Source organism: Pteropus medius, unplaced genomic scaffold (genome assembly GCF_902729225.1).
Source record: "Pteropus medius unplaced genomic scaffold, Ma_sr-lr_union100, whole genome shotgun sequence".
Lineage (NCBI taxonomy): Eukaryota > Metazoa > Chordata > Mammalia > Chiroptera > Pteropodidae > Pteropus > Pteropus medius.
In genome coordinates, this window is record NW_024344371.1 from 2,368,627 (window position 1) to 2,388,054 (window position 19,428).

Below are 19,428 nucleotides of genomic sequence, written 5' to 3' on the forward strand. Positions count from 1 at the left end.
TTTTGCAAGGCTCAGCATGGGCTAGGTTAGGTAAGAGTTCTGTGAATTCAAAAACAAAAACAAAAAACCTGATTTTCCATCTGCGTGTCATTCATATAAGAAGCGATAAATTCTGTTATTAACACCAGGCCTGAGTTCCTCCAGAGGAGAGAACAGAAACGTGCTAGACCGCCATGGAATTATAGTTCTAAGGTCTGCTTTAATTGAGGACATTTCCACAGCCTTTCTTTGTGACGCTGAAGAGTACAGTTTCCCCTTAGTTAATAGAACCTTCCCTGTTTTGACTTTGTTTCATGTTTCCTCATGATTAGATTTGGATTATGCATTCTGAATAGGAATACTATGTAGGAAATGTGTCCTTTTTAGGGTATCATGACCGGGGGAGACACTGTGTCCAAGTGTTCTCATTGATGATGTTAATTTTCATCAACCTGGAAGATTATATACTGAATACCCTTCAGTATAGTCTGATTTATCCACTGTATAGTTACATTTTTTTTTTTTTTGCCTTGCAACTAATATGCATTTTGTAGGATACACTTTGAGGCCATACAGATATCCTGTTCTTCGTCAAACTCTCCCCCTAGAACATTATGGATGTGCCTTGTCTGAGCCAGTTTTTACTATGGAGGTTTCGAACATGATGATTTTTCAACTTTGGCACTTACCATTTGGCAATTGGCATAATATTGTAAACAAGAGCCTCTTCTCTACTTGTTTATCTATTTATTATCTATATGGTTGTACCACTTTCTCTCTTTCAGTGATTTATAATTAATTTATAATTCAATTATTGTACTTAATTTTTTAGTGCTCATATTGTCCCAGTCTGAGCCAGTGGGAGCCCCATTAACCTGACTTGGACATGCTCAGATGTATTTGGGAAGGATGCCTCATATGTGGAAAACTCTGCTTTGCTATCCACCCTTCTGTGGTCCCTGAAGTTTCTGTAAATAAGTTCAGGGTCATGGCTGGCCATGTGCAGAGTACTAGTAAAACGAGATTTGAGGGATCTCTCTGCTCACCTTTAAGCCCAAACTTGAACCTCAGTATCTTGCCTCATGTTGAGGCAAGCCAGGACCTCCCCCCGCCACACATTCAGTAAAGGGCCCAGTACCCAGATGAGAGTGAGAATGAAGAACGCACCTGTGCGCTTGACTTTTTAATAAAGGAACTCTTCCCTGTAGAACTCGTGGCTCAGTCAGAGTCCCAGAATCTGGCCGCCCTGAGGCAAATCCTTCTCCCTGTGGGCTCAGGGTCAGGCTCTGTAGATTGTTCACCAGTCTGCCTCCGGTTAGAGCTGTGGCTGCATCCGTGTCTTCACAGATGCTTAAGAGTAGGGCTCATTTCACTCCTTCTTGGGTGCTCCCAGCAGGGCTGCCGTGTGGGCCTGTTCCGCCAGCAACCCTTTACATTCCGGGGCCACTTGGACCACGGGATCTCAGACTGCATACCCTACACCGTCTTCTGTTCCAGGACATCTGATAAGCTTTAATATTGGGCCTCAGTTTCCATTAATGTTCTAAGAGGCAATAGAATTAGGATCTTTAAGATTCTCCTCAGCTTTAAAATTTTATGATTCTGAAAATAGAGGTAGGAATTTTATGTCCTTGAATTAGTATTCTCACATATCACCCATCAGTGCTACGAATTCTGTTCTTGTGTCAAGCAAAATAGGCAGTTTGCATAGGTTATCTCCTTTAATAATTCTTGATCCTTCCAAATGATCCCTAATGATAGCAGTATAATCAGGATGTTAATTAATGTATTGCTAGCTATAACATAGAGATGCATAGACACAAAGTAGTCTCACAATAAAGGAGATGGATGTCTGTAACAGCCTGTTAGAGGGCTCAGGGTCAGGCTCTGTAGATTGTTCCTCCTAAGATGACATTAAGTTGACGCTTACCCGTAATGAAGCCAGTCCAGTCAGTTTCTCATTTCTTCTTCACTCATTTTGAAGGATTGTTCTGAAGACGCTGAAAGAAAGAGCTATTCATGCTATTAATAATTAGAGCTTTTATCTCGAGACGGGTGCTCCTCTAAGTACTCTGAGCCTTGTGTCCTTCTCTGCTGGACAGGGTAGGACTGACGGAGCATGTGTCCATCTGAGTGGACGGTCAGGGTCCACACACAGACCTTCAATGTGGGGAAAGAACAGTGTTTCCCATACATCACACCAACTTCTGAGGTTGTTAATTATAGAGGATTTGCTCCACAGTGTTTACAATTCATATCTAATAATCCTTTTTCTGTAATTTGTGTCTTTAAAAAGAGGCTTCTGCAAACTCAAGAGTCAAGACCATTCAGCTCAGGAATCACTGTCATCTAAGAGCAAGCCTCTTGGTTCTCTTCTAGTTGGCTTCAGTGACAGGCAGGCAAGCGCCCCCTCCCCCATGTCATTAAATCCTGCACAGGCTGCTAGCGTAGAGGAAAGCTTGATCTGCTTATTATACTATGGCTTTGAAAGCCTCTTCAGCTCTCTTCAACAAGGAGGAAAATATCTGCCTCTGAAGAATGTGAAAAGGAGGGATAATGAAGTCCCCAGTTCCTCACAACCCAGAGCCATATAATTATTTTAAATAGTTTCCATCAGCTATTCTTCATTCCTATGATGTGATTTTTCAGGTTTTACTTTTAAGAAGTCCAGATCTTGGTGCAGAGGGGCAGAGGGTGGGAGAAGACAGAAGAGAATGGGGGCTGCCATGCCATGCAGCTGTGTGGCTGGGAAATAGCTTGAGAGTCAGCTCAGAAGGCAAGGCAGCAGGGCTGTGGGCAGAGGGAGGGGCTCGTGACCAAGGTGAGAACAAAGGGGTTACAGAACTGTGAGGATGTGGCAAGGGAGGCTATGCCCAGACTTAGTTAATACTTAAAAAGTAGCCGGGCGGGCTTTTGGGCAGTGGTAGAGGGTAAACCCAATTATCTGCAGAGCCACACAACATCTGAGTCTTTCCCTGGACTTCGAAGAGAATGGACTTCAGGGGCGTCCAGTCAAAGGACAAGGATCCGGGAGCGTTCCAGGGGGAGGTTCGTGGCAGTCGCCACAGAGCTGTGCTTCGTTTCGATGAGACATGAGGGATGGGTAGGAATGATAGTGAACGTCTTGGAAGAGGGGTCTAGAGCTGCTGGGGAGCTCGATGGGTCAGCACAGTGGTTCATAATACAGCGGGGACACCTGTAAGAGTCACCTGGCTCTTCCTTTCTTCTGGGTGCATGCTTTCCCCCAGTATATCTGTATCATAATTTCCCTCGTCTGTCTCAAGTTGTGACTCAGATGTCACCTTTAACAAGAGGCTTACCTTGACCATTCTGTTGAAAGTTGTCACCCCACTCCACCCATCCCCCTCACCCTGCTCTACTTTTCCTCCCCGCCTCCGGCACTCTCCATCCCATAATACGCTGTATGGGCTGCTCACCTGTAATGTGTATTGTTTAATGTTTCTCCTTGTCCCTGTTGGAACGGAAGCTTCATGCTTTGTCCACTGATGCCTGTGTATAACAATGCCTGGCACTTAGTAGGTGTTCAGTTATTATTTATTCAGGGAATGAATAAAATGAATAAGAGGTAAAACATTTACAGACAGCAAAGAAGCCAAAATGGAGTCCTGGAGGAATCCCATTATTGAGAGAAAAAGGAAATTTTCCATATTGGAAGCAATGTTTTCCTTAATGTTATAATAAATTCTGTCAATTGAAAAATCCTAGGTAATGGGTTTTCTATCAGTACTTGTCCATTCAAGATTCAGTCTCTTTGATAAAAAAGTCATTATTTTGATATTATTCATTTCTGGTGCAACTGCATTTGAATGTGATGTAGGTTATATCTTTAAAACATGATGGTTTTGCAAAAGGTTTCGTTATTATTGTTAAATAGTGTTTCTGTCGGGCCCAAAGAGCGAAGAGCGGGAAGTGGGGAGATTAGCCAAGCAGAGGGAAGAAGATGGAAGAGGAGGAGGAGGTAAACCCAGAGCCAGAGCTAAACTGGGACCCTGGTGGAGGAGTAACAGAAGCGTCAGTCTGAGGCCCTGCCAGTCTGACTGCATAATTGCTCTGCATAATTAAATACGTAAATATTGAGTAAATACCAATTAAAGCCTTCTTGACAGAGAAGCAGGCCTGATTTGAGGATCTTATTTTGTGCTCTTTGACTGGTGGTTGTAGTTGTCTCCATATCATTGTTCTGTGTGCTTTCAGCCTCCGCCAGGTGTTCGGTCAGTTCTTTCCACTAGGGCCTCTTTTTGTTATTCTTTTCCTCCTTCATAGCCGCTGGCGTTCAGTGTTGTCTCGGAGACTGTGGACTCCCATGTTGTGATTTCTGACTGGGAGCTGGTAAAGCTGAGGTGGTAGGTCAGGCTGCCTACCTGCTGATTATCTGGAAAGTTCGAGAAAACCGCCCATGATCATCTTAACCAGCGCACATGCACCTCGCAGATCTATGCCTTGAGTTAAAGAGGGGCTCAGCATAGAGTTACGGGTACCCGTCTCATGTCACTTCCAGGTCTTTGTCCCCATTGGTCTAGAGTGCCACTCCTTTCAAATCAGCTGAGTGAGCTTATCTGTAGGAGGTGTGGTCCTTAAAGATTTCTCCATGTCCTAACATAGAGCTTCTACTAACCACGGAGATACAGAAAGAAGCAAACAATCTTATGAGCCCATTTTAATAAGAACAGTAACTCCACGGAAGTTCACGATGTGTCCGAAACACACAGTTTTGAGATCTGTAACCAGTACCAGGGCTTTTGAATTAGGTTTGGCATCTGAGCTTTGCTGCCTGTCATCTGATAAAAGGAGCTGGACTCCAGGCTCATAGGCTACTAAGCCTTTAAGTTACACTGGGCCTGAATGGACCAAGTAATGTTTTAGAAGAGGGGAGGAAAAGGGACTTAAATCAGGGGAAACTTCGGCTTTTAGCAGTTTGTGAAGAAAGGGGAAGCATCTCTGAGCATCTCAGAGACATTTCAGTCAGCAGCAGGTACTCTGCCTAAGTAATAATCACACGTTTAAATGAGTGGAGACATATCTCTACTGATTTTCTTGGATGGTTCCATTTGGAATTGAGATGCTCTTTAGACTTGGTTCCCAGGGGAATTCTGTAGCGGGGAGCCCCTGTGGACCCAAAAACTGAGGCTCAAATACCAAACCTAAGCATCTTCGTGTACATCTAAGAGCTGATTTTCTGGCTGAATCATATACCTAAGAGAACTTTCCAGGTTTGACATCCCTGTGTGTCTGTCCTCAGGCAAAACTTCTTAATGAGATTATTGGTCAAAACTAATGTTCTCACAAAGGGAATGATACAGGGGACCCACTGACCTGCTGGTCGCATTATACTAGAAATTTAAATTGATGTCTATGGCATCTAACCTGGGTGTCATGTCTTAATTTTTGTCAAGGGTAAACTCAGTAATAGGGAAAGATTGTGGAGACTTTATCTACTAAGAAAAATATTTCATAATAGAGATTTTTACTTTTAATTTAGAAAAATACTTAAAATATGAAATCACAAAACCAATTTTTTTCATACCAAGACAAAACCAACACATCACGAAGAGCACCAAATAACAACAAGCAAAGCAACAACAAAAACAACTCAGTCAATATGTGTTTAAGCTTCTTCATTATGGAGCCATCTTACATAATATGCCCAAAGACACCATTTTTATGAGGTTAAAAAAAAAATCCTCGATTGGAAGTAGGAATAAATGGGATTGGGGCAGTGGTTTCTTTATGTGCTTTTAAGTCCTCTGTGACCTCAGTCCATGCTGGTTCAAGGTTGGTTCAACACACCCCGATCTCAACAGGACAGTCCCCATCTCTCAGAAATGGCCTCCCCACCTCACTCTTGTCCCCAACTCTGTTTCTTCACTGAAGCCAGGTAGGATCCTTCTAGAAGGCAAATCTCTGTCTAGTGATTCCTACGCTTAAACTGTTTAATGGCTCCCTGGTGCCCTTAGCTTAAACACTGCAAACTCCTGTGATGGATAAGCATGTTTGGAGAGGCAGTCTGAGGACAGTGCTTACTGTCCCAGGGAATGATACAGGGGACCCACTGACCTGCTGGTCGCATTAAACGTAGCTCTGAGCTACGTTTCCTGGTGTAGGATGTCAAACCCTTAGGGGAGTTATTTACCTCTCTGAGACCCTAAGGGTTTGACATCCTCTGGAATGTCATCACACACGCACTTGTCTATATACTTCCTCTACATTTACCAATTACATCCTTTGGCTAACTCTTCTTCAACCTTCACAGCTCAGCTCAGGTCAAGTCTCCTTTACTCTAATTTGTTGATTTGTATCCAAGCCTACCTGGATATCTCTCTCTCTCTATCTTGTAGGCTCCCACTGCTCCAGCTCTCCCGTCTATCCTGCTGTTTATCACATAATGGTAATGACCTGTGTACTTTTAGATCTTTCCTCACCCCCTGATTACCTTCCTAAAAGAGAGATTTTAACTGGGTTGTTCCTGTATACTCACTGCCTATTATTGTGTGCTTATAAATGCTGGATGCATGGATGCATGGATGCATGGATGGATGGATGGATGGATGGATGGATGGAGGTGGATGGATGCATGCATGGATGGTTGGATGGATGGATGTTACCAAAAAAATCTTATTTAGTGACAGGAAACTTCCCAAGGCAGCGCATTTGGTAATAATCACAATCGCACTAAATCTACCTGAAAATACAATCACTCCATCGTGTTTTCTGATCCATTACTTGTCCACATGAAACTTTTCTTGTTCCTTGTGTTATCCTTTCAAATAGTATGCTTCAGATTCCCCCCTCATCCTGGCTGGTACCCTCTTAACATTCTCCTCTTCGTTAATCTCTCTTTAAAGTTGGCACTTGAAATTGAGAGTGACCCTCCAGGTATGGGGTCTAGTGAACACAAAAATACATTATTTAGTAGAATTTTTGTAATTCTACTAAAATGGACAAATGCTAGCGTTTTTGTTTTTTTGTTTTTGTTTTTTGTCTCACAACACTGTTGATTTGTTGAGCTCACTGTTAGCTGAAAATACCCAAATCTTAACATAGCACCTTGCCTCCGTCCTGTGTATGCAGGTCATTGTGGGCTGTAGTAAGTACTTTGGCTGCTTTTGGCTGGAAATGGAGAGTCACTGTAGGGTTTAAGTAGAAGAGTGATGTGTTTTGGGTTTTTGAAGGATAATCTGACTGCTATGTTGAGAAAGTTCTTTAGGAGAGCAACGGGAGCTCATTAGAAGGCTGCTGAAGTACAGGTGGTAAGAAGTCATCAGATGCTGGATATATTTCTGAAAGTAGAGCTAACAGGGTTTGCTGATGGATTGGATGTGGGCATTAGAGATTCAAGGGTGACAGCAGGGTTTATGGCCTCAGCATCTGGAAGGGTGGAGTTGCCATCAATTGAGACGGGGAAGGTTATGGGAGGAGGAGATACAAGGGGATGATCAAGAGTTTAGTTTTGGATGTGCTCAGTCTGAAATTTCTTTTAGATAAGCATGTTTAAAAATTAGGGAGATATATGGGTCTGGTATATAGGAGAGAGGTCTGAGTTGGAAATATCAATTTGGGAGTTTTTAGCATATAGATAGCATTTAAAACCTTGAGACGGGGTGGTGAGACTACCAAGGGAATGAGCATATAGAGAAGAGATGAGGACCAAGGACTAATGAGCCCTGGCTCTCCCATTTATAAATGTATACATATATGTATATATGGGATTCCAGGTACTTGGTATATTATTAATGTCTATTGAATCACTCAGGTTATGACCTACTGGTAGGTCATAATTATTTATGGGTTACAGACAGCATTTTGAAAAATGGAGATTAGAAAATATCACTATGCATTGTACAGAGTAAAGATAAGGTTTCTTGAAACTTTTTGTTTCATCTATATACCTATATAAGTTATCTATTCCTGTGTAACAAATTACCCTCGAATTTACCAGTTTAAAACAACAAGCAGTTATTATTCCTGGGGGCCAGAGGCTTCCTAGATGAACGGCTCAACTCAGGCGGAAGACAAGCCATTGGCCAGGGCTGTAGTCTTCAGGAGGCTTGACTAGTCTAGAGAATCCGCATCCGAGCTCCCACTTGTGACTGTTGACAGGAATCTCAGCTCCTGGTCTTGTGGGTCTTTCTTTAGGGTTACTCATGACATAATAGCTGGCTCCTACCAGAGCACACAGCCTGAGGTGGGGGAGAGAGAAAGACGAGAGGAGAGGAAGGGAGAGAGAGAGAGAATGAGAGAGAGAGAGAGAGAGAGAGAGAGAACAGAGAGCATCCCCAAGACAGAAGCCACCATCTCTTTTATAGCCAACTCTCAAAAGTGAGACATCACTCCAGCCATGATTCTCTTCACTGCTGTTAGTCACACAGACCAATCCTGGTGGGATGGGGCCTACACAAGGGTGTGAATGCCAGGAGGTGGGGACCACTGAGGGCCATCTTGAAGACTGATTACCGCAACCTCTCCCTATGTTTGTAAATACTGGGCTGAGGTATCACATATACTTCTTAATGCGGTCATATTAAAAAATATTTAAGAAACACTGCCCTAACACTGTGCACCATTGGGCAGAGGTGTGCTTTAGTTGGCAGAAGCCCATTTAAGAACCCCTATCATTGAAACTCTTTTATGCCCATAGTTAATTACAAGTGACTTTCAGATAATGAATATGAACATCAGTGATTTTTGCAAAGAAACAATTCAGCTGAAGTCTATGTGGGCTAGGTGGGACTGTTAGTTCCTGAATAAAGCGAGTCTGTATGAGTGTCCTTTCATAGCCCTACTGTCTGATTCTCTGTAGTTTGTATCTTTTACCCATCTGATCATCTGCCAAATATATCTGCTGTTTATGGGTTCTCACTTCAAATCTGTGGTCATATATTATGCACAACTGTGTGCTTGGTTTCAGGTTTCTTATAAAATTTAATACGTGGGCTTGTGACAGTACTTATACTTTTTACCTTTCTTTATGCTTGCTTTATTGGCTTGTGAGTGTGGACTGGGTAATGAGCTTGTAGGAAATTCTACCTGTAAATGAATGGGATATAATTAAACTTCTATGTTTTGTGAAGAGGGGTTATTATGTACATAAAAGTGTGCCCTACTTAAAGGAATCTTATAGGATAATTAAAGATATGGCTTTTGATATAATTTGGTATACCCTGCTGTGCAAAACAAATCTGTTTTAGCTCTCCTAGCTGATTTCTTTTTGTTTTTGTTTTTGTTAGAATAAGTGACTGAAAGAGAACAAATTATTTTTGAAGTGCTAATGGACTCTACGCAGGCTAGAAGTCTCGAGTTAAACAGTTAAGAGGCCAGTCAAAAACACAACACGAAATAAAAACATATGGCCACTGGCTTTTAACTTAAAACTGTGGGAGTTTCAGAATGGAATAGTTTCTTGGGATAAAGTGAGTGCTACCAATTAATTGGAAAGCAACTGTTTTACAAGAAGTCTCCTGGTTTGGTGTTGACTGTGTTTCAAAATGCTTATAGAGCTTGTCAGCCCTGCAGCCACAGGTCTTTTCTGGATTGTTAGATCTGATTTTGTGACTAACTGCTACATGGGGGGGACTGGAGCACTGTTATGTCCAACGGGCTCCCCAGGATCGAAGCTCTTTTGTTCTCAAAGTTCTGTCCCCAGTAGCATGCTGGATGCTGAGCTTACTGTAATCTTTTATTTATGTATCTGTCATCTCTCTAAGCTGTAAACTCTAGCAAGCAGAGACTGTTCCCTGCACCTGACAGTTTCTGGCCCAAGGTTGGGGCTCAATACATGTTTGTTGAGGAGAGGAAGAAATTAGATTCTTTATTCTCTTGAATAGGTTTATATTCAGAAGAACAGGTTTGCAGTGCAATAGGTATATGATGCTGTTTTTTTTTCCTCAGTGTTTCTATTAAATGTAGTAAATTTTAATTTTCCTAGGAATCTGTGGACTTTAAAATGTTGGAGACTATTTGCAACCATAATTCCTATTTAATTCTCGAAGGAAGATCTCTTTTTCCTTTGAGGCCAGTTTCATTTTTGGTAACATCCAATGGGAGAGGGACTTAATTTTTATAACACAGATGCGGACCGCTGACAGTTTGAGTGAATAGGTTGAGGGCTGCTAAGCTAGAGAACTTTGGAGGCCTCTTTAGGTTCCTACCTGTACGCATCCCCATCGACCAGGCGGCATCACCAGTCAGTTGTGTGAAATGACTTCCTCTTTGTCCAGAACAATGCTGTCTCAACAAAGGGTCTCAAATGAAGTTGCCATGGTCTTGTCCCACTGACCTGGCCTTGGTGTTAACTATGTGAAAAACAAAAGCAAATGTTTGAGTGGTGGTTTATGAAAAGCCAAGAGCTTTTGTGTGTATTAGGTCTCTGCCTTGCAGTCTCTTGATTTTTCCTTGCACCCTCTGCTGTGCTGATCAGCTTTGTGTAGCTCTCCAGTCCTGGTGAGACCGTCTGTGTCACGCTGCTTTAAGCCTCCAGCCGTGCACCATGGTCCAGCCCTGCAGAACTCCATCCTCACCTGTGTCTCTCTGGTCTCTGTTCCCCGTTCCCTACACCTGTGTCTGCTGGATTGCGATGTGGGTATTTCACTCATTGACGAAATGTTACCGTATAACTTCCTTTGTTTTTTTCTTCTGAATTTCAATAAAGAGAATTTTATAGAAATTTATAGAAGGATTCACTCGAATTAGCTGGAGCTATCTAGATGAGAGAGATGCCCAAGGAGAGACTAAGACATTTTTCTGGTAGTAGTGAGTGTGGGAGAGGTTACAAAGACTTGAGGCTTTCCTTGGTTGTCTGAAAACTCTGGAACTCTGCTTGTATCTTGGACAGTCAAGTAGAGAATAAATATCAAAGGGGCATTTCTTTTATCTTTAAATCAAGGATCCTATATATAATTGATATGAAAATAAAACCGAGGAGGCAAAGGGTATAATTTGGTGAGAATGACAGTAATATTGAATTTATTAAGTATCATTTTTAGATATAATGACCATTTTATTTGAATTCCAGTTGTGGTAAAGAATTTTTTGTTTTCCTATAACAAGAAGCAAAAGCCTGTGTGTCTCACCCCGCTTAAACACACTTGAGTCTTATTTCTGCCTTTCAAACCAGTTGGCCTTGGATTACTGACAGCGACAGAACCAAATGTTCATCTCTTTCAAGGGGTGAAACGAGATCACTGAAATGATCTCGTGGGAAGCAGACAGTGGACATAAGTAACCCTTAGGACGTGGTGGCAGTTTTTCAAGCCATAATAAACAGCTTCGTCAAACACATATCATGCTCATTGTAAAGTTGTATCCACAAGGGAAATGCTGTGGGATGGAATGAGATTTTAATAAAATGACTGATCATAAATACGTATGTACAGAGAAGACATTATTGCATTATTCAGCTTTTAAGATTGTGTTAACATTTGCTTTATGTTAAATTCTCATGACCTGGTAGCATTTTGAGGGTATTGACTTGTTTCATTGCCCAGTTCCCAGTCTTCAACCTTTCGGGGCGTGACCTACTTTATAGTGGTTCCTGAAGCACTGGGTGTCTTGGCCCAGTTTACTTCATAAGTGGAAGCTGAGGCCCACGTCTCTGAGGAGGGAATAAAAGGCAGAAGTCGGATATTCTTGTTCCCTGTTTGGAGATAATTCAGTAGGTGGGTTGTCAGTGGCATCCTGGGTGGAAAGATCTGCAGGGCCTTATAAGTAGTTCCATTAGGGTTGTGGGTTTCTCTCCTTTATCTTGTAGCTTCTGGTTGCCTTCCGGAGCCAGTTCCCCTGTATCTCTGTAACGCTTTAGATCCACCCCAGGTGATGTTCTGTGGAGGTCATTGCCTGCTGGCTTCTAGTGGGAGGAGCCTAAGTTCTATCCACTTTTCTCTCAGCTGAGGACTTTGCCTCAGTCTCTGTTAAAACTCATCCCTCTGCTGCTTGCATCTGCACCCATCTTCTGTGCCCATCACCTGTCACAGTGGAAAACTCCCCCAGATAAACAGAAAACAACCTCATTTGTCTCATCCTTCTGCAGTTACTACCTTTGCTCCTTCTTTTCAGAACCAAACTCGTCCTAAGGGTTACTTATGTCCACTGTCTGCTTCCCATCCCTCCCATTTGCTCTTTTACTTGGCTATGTGGTCTGGCTTCCATTTCTGCCACCCAGTGAGACTCTACTTATCAAGCTGCCAGTGACCTCCATGTTGGCAAATATGTCCAGCAGACGTTTTCACATGAAGAAATGAAAAGCAAGGCGAATCTAGACCATATCTCACACAACGCACAAAATTCAAATAGATTACAGACTTAAATGTAAGAGCTAAACATTAATGCAGTTTGAGGAAGGGCCTTCGGGAACTTAATAACATCTAAAGAGGAGAGAAAAATAATCTGGAACATTCGTAGAATGTTTATGAAGCACTTGTAGACATTACGTTTGTTCCTTTTTGCCCTGTAGGTATAATGATACCTACATGCCACAGTTAAGAAAAACGAGGCCTGGAGGGATGATTTTTTTTTTTTTTTTTTTTTTTGGCCAAAGGTCAAATAAGTGAGAGAGCAGGGGCTCAGACCTTGAATTTCTGTTTCCACATCCAGTGAGCTGTGGTGTCCTCTGTAGTTCAGGAGAGCTCTTCGCCCCTGAGCCAGTCCTACCTGGCACTGGTACTCTCCTTTTCTTTCTCCGACACGGTGAGATGTCCATCCAGATCTGCAGACTTTGGGGCTGTTTTCCCAGAATTTGCTCCCCAGTGATCTGATGGCAGACAATTGTCTGATGCAGCGAAGATCATGCCTTTGTGAAAGCCCAACACTATTTTTCACCATGTTTGCTCTCCTAGGGCTATAATTCTCATTTTCTACTTTCCCATCAGACTTTGGTATTTCCCCGAATACAGTCTGGCTGCTAACGGATGTCTTCCTGACCCGAGTTCACTTTCACTTTTCCCTGTTTTATGAGCATCTCTTTTTATTCCTGACTGCCAGCAGGCTCTGAATCTCGAATGGACGTACAGGTTGGATCCAGCATGACCGGACTGTGGAAGGAACTTATGAAAGTGAGGGGTTGGCATCTCGCTGACTATACTCACGCGACTTTTACGGGTGGAGATGGAGATGGCATGACATGGTGGCAGTTATTATGTGACGTTATCGGGAAGCCTGTTCCAAGCATTGTATCCGGGTCAATCTCAGAAGATAAAGGTGTTGACTGGGACTGGGAGGAGGGCAGTGCTGTGACACTTTGAATAAAAAACCGGGGTCTGGGGGACCCGGACTGTCAGCCTTAGCTCCGCTGCTAGTTGTATAGTTATATTTCAAAGTATTTCATCTTCATTATCCTCTGTTTCCTAACTTTTTAGGTAAGGAGGTTAGAGCAGATACACTTTAAGGTCTATACTACTCTCTAGCATTAACTTAGGTAGCCCAGCCACACTAACGAGGGCTTCTTGAGTCTAGGTATAAACTTTATTCTCACAGTGATTTGATTTGGTTTTTACTTCCAACTCTTTAAGTCAGTTTTCAAACTTCCCAGGCAGGAATCTGAGAGCTAAAGTTTGGCAGCCCGCTAACGGGATAAACAGTCTGGAGATGAAAAAGCGTGAAGATTGTAAGTTGAAGTAGAGGTGAGGACTGAGATCTGAATCTGGTACTTCAGATGAATACCGCCCTGCGTGTGTCAGCTAAGTGGGTGTGACAACTGTTGTTCAGAAACTTACCTCACTGGCTGTATGAGGCACATGCACCTTCTGGCTACAGTTCACTGCCTTTTAAATTCCTAGCTCCCAAACAGCCAAGATCAGCCTGGGAGGAAGGACCAGGACCCTGGGAGGAAGGACCAGGACCCTGGGAGGCAGGCATCCCGGCAGAGCAGAACAAGCGCCGGAACCAACTGTGGGTTCTGGTCTGAGTTCTACCGTGCACGGGCCTGAGCCCACCCCTGTCAAAGCAGGGACCAAATTCGAGGATATACAGGTCTCTGCTCGGTGAATAAACATGCATCAGGCACAAGGAGCCTCATTTTGATGCACTGTGAGGCTCTAATGAGAATTGCAGTCATAATAGTAATAAATAAACGATCAGGGCTGCAACGGAAGCATTAGCCCAGGCACGGTCCCCTAATTTGCTGATGGTTTTCAGACAAGAACGGCTGCTGTGGGAGTAAGAATTCACACTTAGTGATGCTTCCTGCAAGTGACTAGCACAGGGAGTCAGAAGCCTGGGGCTAGACGGAAACTTTAAGGCTATCCATTCCAGTTTTCTATCTGAGGGTTCGATTTCCTCTAAACAGCCGTTTAACCCAGGCTTGAACCCATCCCATGGTGGAAAATTCACTGCCTTGTTAGGGCATTACAACTTGTTAGAAGGTTCCGTTTTATACTGAGCTGAAAACTACCTCCCATTGCTGCTGTCAGTTGATGCTCAGACAACAAAAACTTTGATATCACCTACACACATAAAAGATTTCCTAGTTTTAATTTCTGGAAGGAACCAAGAATGATATGCACAGGATCACTGTTTCTTATGTCTCCGCATGAGGAAATCTGGCTTACTGTGGGCTGGTAGCCATGAGAGATTATTTTCTTAAAAAGATGATAAGAATAATTGATAGATACAGTTTGATAGATTCTTATTTCAGAAGAGAAGCCCCATTTCTATCTGTGGGTATTTATTTTGTGTATTTATGTAAAATAGCTGATGTAATAATTAACTACTTTTGAGCATCTCTGCAGTGTACTCTGTAAGTTCCAGAACAGACAGAGGCACTGACGCCTTATTACAGCACATCATTCACACGTCAATCCGCTCAGCAGATGTTCCTTGGGAATCTGCTTGGTGGCTGGCTCTTGCCTTCACGGAGTGTACAGTCTGTGAAGAGAGAGAATGTTTGATATTGCTCACACCGTATTGAAATTATTGTCGACTTGGCCATCTCTATGCTAGGAGTTATATGCCGTTCTTTACCCACCTCCACTACCTGGCACAGTGTAGGCCACGGTATATATTTGTTAAATGAGTCAGTGGCTGAATACATGAAGGAAATAGGCACAGACTGTGATATTTGGTACTCTGAGCTAGATCCTGACTCAGCAATTTACTAGCTAAGTGGCTGGGGAAAAGGACATGCGGCCTTATTAAATCGGGACCTATTTTGCAGAGTTGGTTTTGAGGACTTAAAGAGATAAGGCACAGAGTGCCCAGCACAGTGCCTATACACCCAAAAAAAAAAAAAGACTTATTTCATTTCTACTCTAACTTCCTAAGGAGTCTTTTCCATCTGTGTAGGAAAACTAATGAGAACATACTTCTAGATGTCATTGGTTCGCTCATGTTTTGAAATTAAAGACACCGAACCCCAGAAGAGGGCCAGCCCTGAACCCTTGGAAAGAGCCTAAGTGAGCTTGACCATGGCAGAGATGGAAAAGTTCTAGAGGTAGATGGGAGTGATGGTCGCACAAAAGTCTGACTGTACTTAATGCCACAGAACTGAACCCTTAAAAATGGTAAATTTTATGTTTGGCTTTGTTTCTCTTTCGTCACCTACCCCATGTCCGTGATCTGTAATCAGATGGTTAAGTACATGATAGAACCTTGTCATTTAAAGATACCCCAGAAGGAATCTTGTTTTAATGTTAGTGTGTGCCTGCATGTGTCAGGTGGCAGAGGTGCGGGATGCTCATGGGGCAGGGCAGGGGTGGGGCTGGAAGTTAGGGAGAGCCAGGGCCTGAGCAGTCAGGCCCCACTCCGGGGTGAATTTCTGTGTCCGTTGCTCATTGCCTTGTAGGGACAGAATCAGCTCAGGCTTTACTCAGGCAGATTGCTAACCTGGGAGGCCAGGCTGGTGAGAGGGACACAACAGCCACCATCTAGGTGATCTAGGTGTTAGAAGTAGCAGTACAGCCTGGTGGACAGCAGTGCCATGATTCTGGTCACCCAGTCTTTTTACTCAGACCTAAAGGGAGAGAAGGGCACGTCTAAGTGGCTGGAGGTTCAGGGGGAACAGGAGACACCAGGGCAGCGAGTGCCCTTCGTACGTACTAAGCCAGTGTGGTGTCAGGGGAGGCTGTGGCTGCAAGGGGTCCCCACTACCCAGGGCTTGCGGGGTGCCTGGCATGAGGCTCCAGCTGACGGGTGGGTGCGGGGAGCCGCTCTGCTCCCTTCCCTGCGAGGGCAGAGACCCTGACAGGGCCACGGCTGCTCTCTTGCTGAAAAGTGCAAGGACTTTGGCTGGGAAGAGCGGAGAAACCAGTGCTGAGCCTCCCCCGCCCCTTTTCTTCTCCTAGGCCAGCGTGGTTTTGTGCTGTAAAAACATATTTCGTTTACTTTGGAGACAGCTAGTGTTATAAAAGGACTCGCCTACTGGAAAAATGGATGGAAGGTACCCGGGAAGGCCAGCCTTAGCGCCTCTATTTCGAGAGAGAGCTTAGACTTGTCGAAACACTTTTATCCTCATAAAGCTGTGGTTCTGCACCAGAGGCACCTGGAAGTCTTGTTCAGGCTCATCACTTGGCCCATCCTCGGAATTTCTGAATCAGGATGTGAGAGGCAAGGCCTGGGAATTTGCATTTCCAGAAGGTTCCCAGGTAATGCTGCCTTGGCCGCTCCAGGGGCCATACTTTGAGGACGACTGTCACAGAATAGTCCATTTATTCACCACGTTCTGAATGCATATTATGTATTTTTTGTCAAGTCCGCCATTCCATAAGTATCTTCTATTGATAATGTTTGTCTCTCTCTCCTTCGAACAGGTATTTTGATGTTGGACTGCATGATTTCTTAATCAGGTAAGCCAGTCATTTTTATTTTTGAGATCATCTAATAGCATATGTCTATTAGGGAAGACTGAGTTGAAAATAAAATCTTTGTTTAATATCCTGATAAATGATGGTAGTTGTATATGTGTTAAGAAAGCACCACTAGCACTGTGGGGTTTTTTTTGTGCCTCCCAGAATCACACCAGATTATCCTTCAAAAACAGTCAAAGGAAATTATGTTTAAAGGAGTTTATACCTGAAACGATAGCTAACCAAGAGCTTGGACAAGCTGTATTCCAAGGGCTGGACATCTGGAAAGACCAGTAGAGAAGAGTGCCAGCTTCCATTCACATAGGAAACCAATTCGCTTAACCAGTTTTCCCTCTATTGAATTTAAGCTTTGTAAACTGAATCTATTGGTTGTTTTATAGTCATAAAGATACAGCCTGTTCATAATTGAAAGAGAATACAGATGGCAGTTTATATCCTAATTTATTATTGGTGATTTTTACCAGAGTTGGCTTATGGGGCATATTAATTCCAAGTAGCTATTAAATCAAACAGGTTAAATGGAAATATACCAGAATATTAACAATATTGGTAAGAGTATACGTGATATTTTTTCTGCTGTCAACTTTGTTGTATTTTCTAGATTTTATATTAAATGTCTGTTATTTTAACAGTGGTGAAAAATTATCTTTAAAATGCCTGTCAGAAATATATGTGGGAAGCAGTAATTGTTGTTGAAGGACCATAAGCCGAAGATTACAAGGAAACCAGAAATCATGAGGAGCGATGTGCATTCTGCAAACGTGTGGCTCTAAATGTGAATTGATTCTGACTAAGGGTCTGCTAGTGAACACTCGGTAAATCACACGTGATTTCTGGGGCAGGTGGTTCAGCTCTCCACGTGCACGACCATCTCCCTGTGGGTAAGATGCTCTTGAGGGGAAACAGGCATAATCGGCGTCACCTTTACCCGAGACCAACAGCATTTGCTCTATGCTGGATGACATGTGGTGGTCTATGAAGGATCGTGCGTACCTTGTCCTTCCTCCAGGGCCTCATCCAGGCTGTTCAAATCTCCTTGCCTACCCCAGACCCGAGGACTATGGATTCGTTCTGGCTTTCTCCAGGATGCCAGACATAGATGGTAGCGTATACACTGCCACTCTCGACACATCAAGGGTTAATGCATTCCAGCAGGAGGGATGAAGGACCAGCAGTCAGGGAAAGGCAGGCCTGAGAATTCTATATCTGACGTGATCAGGAAGAGCTGTCTGTGTATACTTCATGGAGTCGTTTGGATTTTTGAGTTAATGGTTTCGGTACCTTGGACTACTGCAGTGCTGTTGTTCACGTCATTCCCTGACGTAGATGCAAGTTTGTACTTTTAAAATTTTTCTCTAGTAACGTTCTAAGGGCAGGGAATATGTCTTAATCACCTTTCTGTGATTCAGTTGTATAGAATTAACCTTCGACAAACATCAAACATCTGTGGTAGGAGTGAACGAATGAGTGAATGAAATGAGGCAAAAAGGACAAGGAGGGTGAGAATGAAGAAGCTGTTCAGTTATTTATTCAATAAATAATTATTAAGCCTACCATGTGCTACTTACTTTGATATATCTGGGAATAGCATCACGTTTGATTTAATGCCTTCCCTGAGCTTATCACTTGCCAGGCTTGTGGTGAGTGACTTGAAGTGGGGGGAGGGGTGGTCTGTCTCCAGGACTCCTCCTCCTTTTCCTTCTTTTGGGTTCCAGCTGTGCCTCCTGTGCTGCTCAGGGAGGAGGGAGAGGGACTGGTTAAGTGCCTCTACCGTAACCAGTGCTAGGATCCCCTTGCCCTTTTGCGTGGGTGCCGGTAAGATGCTCTAACTCGTGACCTTAATCCGTGTTCTGTGAATCAAACAGAAGTGGAGGAGCGAGCATCTTTCCGCCTTGCCATCTCTCGGCGGTCTTCCCCTTCCCTACCGCGGTGGGCACAGGGCAAATGATATGTCCCTTGCTTATCCAGTTGGAGAACGAGAGGTCAGTCTTCCCTTTTTTGCAGCCATGCCCGGTCTCCGTGGCAAGGTCTCTTCATCACCCCTCACGTGACAGCAGTCCCTGAGCCAAGAACTCCTTCCTGTCTCATCCGCCCAGCTTACAAGTAGAGTGGGAGTGGGGGACGTGGTTCCGGGGAGCAGTCAGTCCCTGTCTCAGTAATTCCAGGTTGGGGTGGGGTATCACCTCTTCACTTAAGCTCCCAGTTAGGGAGGTCAAGCCTGATGGGGACTGAGCACTCTTTATCTTCGGGTGCCTGAGGGGAGCTGTTTCATTAGAATGATGCCCCCGTGGCTGGGTTGAAAAGAGTGGGGGTGCATGAGATGGGAGGTGAGAGGAAAGCACAACAACTCTTTGAAGAAGTTAAGCTAGGAAGGGGTGGAAAGAAAGACCGGGCAGCTGGTGGAGAGGGAGGTTTGAGTGGGGATTTTTTTCCTTTTTAATTGGAGAAACTCTTGTTATTTAGCCACCAGCAGGTCTTAAGTGCCCTTCAGACTTAGAGAAAGTGGTTTCAGTTGGCTGGTGAGAGGCAGAGTGTGATGGCCGGGGGAATGAGGAAGCAGAGGCAGTGAGCGTGGCCTCGTAACCCCAGAGAGCGACGACATGGTCCTGTAAATCTGTTGCTAGAGAAAACTGTAGAG

The 19,428-nt window shown here is 43.7% G+C and overlaps 1 protein-coding gene across 6 annotated transcripts in view; it reads left to right on the forward strand.

The window, feature by feature from the left end:
* Nucleotides 1-19,428, forward strand: part of HHAT (hedgehog acyltransferase) — a 177,253-nt gene that overhangs the window by 97,394 nt on the left and 60,431 nt on the right. For all 6 annotated transcript variants that reach the window (XM_039870324.1, XM_039870323.1, XM_039870325.1 and 3 more), the window contains one exon: nt 16,734-16,769. In XM_039870324.1, coding sequence (XP_039726258.1) covers nt 16,734-16,769 — 36 coding nt within the window. The remainder of the gene's footprint in view (nt 1-16,733; nt 16,770-19,428) is intronic.